The sequence below is a fragment of the Sabethes cyaneus genome, chromosome 3, assembly GCF_943734655.1.
Source record: "Sabethes cyaneus chromosome 3, idSabCyanKW18_F2, whole genome shotgun sequence".
Lineage (NCBI taxonomy): Eukaryota > Metazoa > Arthropoda > Insecta > Diptera > Culicidae > Sabethes > Sabethes cyaneus.
In genome coordinates, this window is record NC_071355.1 from 68,607,893 (window position 1) to 68,613,942 (window position 6,050).

Genomic DNA, 6,050 nt, shown 5'->3' on the forward strand with positions numbered 1-6,050 from the left:
CGTTGGTGTTCAAAAACCATGAATGAACACGATAAAACGAATACATTTTGAGCAATTGTAACAAATATGCTTCAGTAGTATTAAACTGAAATTGAAACCTAAGCTATTAAAATCGGTTTCGTGGTTCGAAAATAAAAAAAATTGGAAAAAAGTGTGTTACTGTAGACGTCTTTCCCCTATACGAAAAGTGAAGATTCTGTATGACCAATTCTTGATGGAACATGAAAAATTGTTTCACTAAAATATAAGTTCCGAAATATTTCACCCGTATAAATGGGTGTACATGCTCGGGCAAGAAGTGTAGAATTTATCTCGTGCGAAAATATAGAGGAGTTGCATATAAAATTCTTTTCAAAAACTCGAACTAAAGTATGGATTGCGTTTAGCTATGAAGAAGGGGTCGGTCATCCTAATTATTTAATTTTCGAGACCGGATCTTGTGGGCAATACTTTTAGAACAGATAGCATTTAAGAAACGTATGCCGATATAGATAATAGCTAGTCTCGGTTGCATGTGTTAAATTAGTTTACTATTGACTTCTAGCAAACATAGTTGTGCAAACCGGAATAATCACTTTCTGTTAGATATAAATACGAAGTCTGGATAAATGCATGCAAATATTCTTAGATTAGCCTTTATTTCACCATGATTACCCATAGTGTCGCGATCTTGTTGGTTTCGGTTTCGATTTCCGTAGCATTCGATTGGTACTCATTCACGGAGCAAAACTATGCTGCAATTCAGTCCGGTCTAGCACACTTGAATGAAGCCGCCAGAGGAATGAATACGTCAATGGTTGAGAACCAGCAGATTTCTCAAAATGCCATCCGTGAATTGGTGGTGCATATAAATCAATCATTGATCTCACTGCAGCGCATTTATCCGGAAGCAGCCAACTTGTCAACGGACCAGTTGCCAACCACGACGTGGTACACCGGGTATGTTGAATCCGTCACAGATCAGTTCCGTCAGGCTTCAACCAATAACGTAATGATGCCAGCGCAGGGTGTTGTGCGGAATATTCTGAATGCCATGGACGATTTGTATCATCAGGATTGTGGCGAAAAATATGCTGCCGATTTGATCCAACCCAGGATATCAGTGGGTCGTCTGAGAGATTGTTTAACTACGAATATTCCTTTCTTCCAAGGATTAACCGAAACAACTCAGCTGCTGATGAGGTATTCAATGACGGCTGTAGATGCGACTATTGCTCAGGTGCAGCTTTGTTCGCCGAATTCAAGAAGCTGCTTTGCAAAAGTAAGACTTTGACTGTTGTTTGATTGCATGTTTGCTGTTGTACATTATTTAAATTGTTTGCTTTATTTGTCTTTTACAGTTTTTCACAGATTTACCAAGAATGTTGAGCAACATCATAAACAATATTATTAATCTGAACGGAGTTCCAAACGCTTTCTCGCAGCCAGCAAATGAGAGGAACCAGGAATGCGTTTCGCTGATTACAAATGATATAGACGAGGCAATTCAGGACATTAAAGCCAACGTTTCTGCAGCAAAACGACCATTCTTTACCGGTTTTACTTGCGTGAGAAATTAGGTGCCGACTTTGTTCTTGAACGCTCGATTTTTAAGTTCATAAGCTGTAGTTAACATTCTATTCAGCATTACTTCGGCATAATAAGTCTTCTTCCTTATTACTGCTAGCAAAAAATATTTTGTTGTGAAAGGTTCATCAAATTGTTGACTGTTGCATAAAAAATCCAATCGATTTTGATTTAGAAAACTTTATAAATCGTATCGTTACGCATCTATTTCCATGCAATAAATTAACTAATTGCTTAAGTATTATTTAAAAAACCTGATTTAATCCACCTATTGGTGAAAGGAACCTTTGTTATACGGTCTTACTTGTTATTTGAGATAGAAATCGACACGTCTTCGGAACATAATTCATCTATTAGTTAACGTTGCATTGTGCGTTGGTTTACATAAAAATTTTGGAAATTGAATAAGCTTACAAAATTTGAACTATTTTGTTCAAATTTTGTAAGCTTATTCAATTTCCAAAATTTTTATGTAAGCACTTACAAATTTTGATAGTTCTTTTTCTCATGAAATTGCTGAGTAAGTTGTTACTAATGTGGGTAAGTGCAAGTAAAAGTAAGTTGTAAGAAGAAATATTATTCTTTAACATATACATTGCGTAGTAAAGGTCTAGTTTATAGGTTTTTGAACTATGCATAACTATGCATCAATAAGGTTTTCTTGAAAAAATTTCATCAATTTTTATTAATCTTCGGTTACTCACGCTGCTGTATTCTGAATAACATGTGTAGGTTTTTGAATGCCATATTTACCAATCGGTGTTTAACTAACGTATATTCTTCAAAAAAATGTTCAGCAAAAGTTCTGAATTATTCAATGCAATAATACTTTAAATTGTTAGGAAAATAGATCAGCATAAACCGACAGCACAGAAACGAAGCAAGCAGCATGTGAGGTGTGCGGCGTGTACCACTATTGGCCCCAAACTGGAATTTTTTCACGTTACTTCATATGGAAAAATGATGTCTGTATGTAGCAAAACTATCAGCAAATGTAAAATGTTTAAAATGTATCCGTCAGTTGGTAGTCGAGTAATTCGGGGTTAAAATCAGGGTATTTTTATAATCAAAGTTCTACAGTTCCTAAACAAGCAAACATAGAGGTATACTATTTTCAGCAAAGTTGTGTATTTTTACTATTTGTACAATTTTGTAGTACATGAAAAAGTCATACAACAATTACAAAAAGAGCTAAAATAGAAAAACTGATTTTACAAATACAGAAACAATAAATAAGATTTCTCTGTCTTCGCTTCTATCTCAGGTTACAGTCTTCAGCAAAATTTCTTGTAATAATAGGCTCTAAAACTTTGCAGAACATATTAATGTGTTATATGAAACTGAAAAAATTTTTTTTTCACTTTTAGGGGGATTAATCCAAATTTAAATTGCACCAGGTGATAGAGCATTCAATTTCAAGAAACTCTTCCAAAGGTTCGATAAACTTAAAAACAAGTTTTCCTAGTCAAAACTCTAGTGCGCACGTTTTCTTTGGTTTAGGGCTATTGTGCGCGCGAGTAACTGTGTTGCAAAAGTTGGCGCGAGCGTTCGAGGATTGATATCTTTTGACCGGTAAAACCAATTCTTATGAAATTTTGCATATATATTCGTAGTGTCAAAACCTTTCGTTTGATAATAAAATAATTGAAATTAGGTAAATTATCTTGGTTAAAATCATTATAAATTATTGTTAATTTTGGTGTGGTGAATACGATTGCTCATAACTTTCAAATTAAACGTCCAATCCAAAAACCATTCAATAGTGATCTATCCGGCTATATTACCTGCCAAATAAAACTTATAGCGCATAAATCGGTTTGTCCATCTCTGAGAAACAGGCGATCATTTGAACCTTATCAAAAATGGTTTTTTAAGGCTAACTTTTAAACTGCTTGTCCGTTTTCAATAAAACTTGGTAAAAAGTTTAGTAACAGCAAGAGCTTTCATTTGGTACTAAGATCATTAAAATTGGTTGTGTAGTTCCGGAAAAAACCGTGTCACGTAGTTTTCACATTTTTGCCTATAACTTTTAAACGAAACGTCGTACCACGAAACAACTGAATGGTGATATACTAGGCATAAATACCTTTCAAACAAAAGTAATAGCGGATGAATCGGTTCAGCCATCTCCGAGAAACAGGCGATAGAAAATTAGCTGCACACACACACACACACACACACACACACACACACACACACACACACACACACACACACACACACACACACACACACACACACACACACACACACACACACACACACAGACATTGCTCAATTCGTCGTACCCTATCGATTGGTATATGACACTTGACCCTCCGGGCCTTGGTTCTATTTCGCGTTTTTCGACCAATTTCTAAACCTTTGTTATATACCGTGAACGTATCATATTCTGCGCAGTTAAGACATTTTTATGATTCCTCCGCTATTATAAGTATTCTAGAGTTAAATTGATAACGTTGATAGCTGCAACATGTAGTGCTACGGTCTATAATATATGGTAAAAAACATGGGAATTAAAAGTCGACCAACAATTGAGTATATCTTTCGTTTTGTAAACTTATCCACGGTGCCTAATTCTGCGCACTCTCTTGCCCATGTTCCTAATTCTGCGCATGTTTGTTCCTAATTCTGCGCACCTAAAAAGTAACAATAAACATTCATACCATGTAGTTTATGTCTTTATACGATGAAAGCACATCAAAAATCCGACATTAGCCATTACCATGATTAAATCCATGATCTGGCCTTCTTGTGCTGTCCAGGAGGCACAGGAACATTATTATCATTTGGATTGGCTTATTTTAAATATTTTATTGTCGATAACGTGAAGGGCGAGTTCATTCGGGTTTTCTCTATACTGAACATTATACTTTAGACTAATATTAACAATTGTGTTTTCATATAGAAACCACTTCCCTAATTCCTGACAGCTCAATGAAGTTCGACTGTCAAAAACAATCAGAAGACATGGTTCCATGAATTGGCGTTCGTAGGTTCGGACCCCGAGCCGTAACACAGGATTCCAATCAATGCAAGTTTAAGGTTCTACTTGAATTTCTATGCCTCTATACCTCAGCCATTTGGGAGAAGTTGCGTATTTTTTCGCGATTTCTTCATAGGATACATTACTGCGCAGAATTTGGAACATGAATAAAAAATCTGTGCCTAAATCTGCGAACTACTGCATCGCATTTTTCCAACGAAAACAAGGCATGCAATCACTCTTTTTGCCTAAAACATGACTAAAACTAATTATTCTTTCTAATTATGCTGGGTAATTTGATCATTGCAAAGAATTTCGATCATTATTTTGTTAATTTTCTAGAAGGACAGTTTTAGCGTTGGGGCTAACGACGTTGTTTTCTGACATATAAAATACTTTCAGTTTCACTTTAATTTATTTCGCTGTCAAATATTACGGCCCTTTTGTGAATAATGGCGTAATATTCAACAGAGATTTATATAAAAATAACACAATGGCCATAGTTATGCACAATGTTGAAAAATACATATATAAAGAAAAATGCGCAGAATTAGGAGCTGCGCAGAATATGGTACGTTCACGGTAGTATAACAAAGGTAAAAATTGGTCGACCGCCATTGGTGCTGAAGTTATATAAGTGCAAAAATATTAAAGGAAACTCCGATTATCGAGATTACACCTTGAGAAATTATTTTTTTTATACATATTTACAGAAACGACAGAGCACGTGTCCCAACATGCTTCCCGCGAGTGATCGGTAGTAGGAATGGTGTTATTGCAGATCAATAGGAAACGAATTATCCACATACTTTTTTCATCCTTTGCGTGGACCAGCGAAGCCATGCTACATATCTATTTTATATTCAACTTTTTTGCTTTTTTTTGCACTGCATTTGTGACGCTCCGTGATCTCGAAAGACGGCTACTACACCCGGCCACTTACAAGTGGCCACATGTCACTGAGCCGCGAGGTGTGGTCGATTGCGTGGAAGCTGATTCGGAATTATGTTGTTAGAGTTGCTCGTTGATTGATTGATGGTGGTGCTTTGATTCGATTTTTTCTCTCGCCCTTTATGCGTCCAGGTACGGTGGATTTTTTTTGAAGCAGCTCCATTCAGTGCGAAGTGAAAAGCGGTAAAATTAGGCTAGATACCACTTACAATTGGACGATCATTGCCAGTGCCATTGTTGGGAACCGCTCTGTTGGAGCTATGCATCTGGTTTATTTGAAGGTCTCGGTTCAATTACTGGTATTACGGTCGCACAAGCTCTGAGAGTACTTATTAACATCTGATCAACATATTTAGCAGGAATGGTTGAGGTCATTGCCAAAAGGATTTCCTTGGCGTGCGTTGATCACTGTAATAAACATGGAATGATTGTTAGGCACAAGACACAAACGCAAACCAGCAACCAACGCGTTAATTCGTCGTTTGATTGTAGCTTTAGGCGATTAATAAAATCTATGAGACTGGCAAAATTCATAATAATATGATCT

At 36.2% G+C, this 6,050-nt stretch overlaps 1 protein-coding gene across 1 annotated transcript; it reads left to right on the forward strand.

Moving 5' to 3' along the window:
• Positions 1–607: 607 nt before the first annotated feature.
• LOC128741406 (uncharacterized) lies at positions 608–1,850 on the forward strand. Its single transcript, XM_053837207.1, has 2 exons — positions 608–1,261; positions 1,341–1,850. The coding sequence occupies exons 1-2, from the start codon at positions 647–649 to the stop codon at positions 1,557–1,559; spliced, it is 834 nt and encodes a 277-aa protein (XP_053693182.1). The 5' UTR covers positions 608–646; the 3' UTR covers positions 1,560–1,850.
• The last annotated feature ends 4,200 nt before the right edge of the window (positions 1,851–6,050 follow it).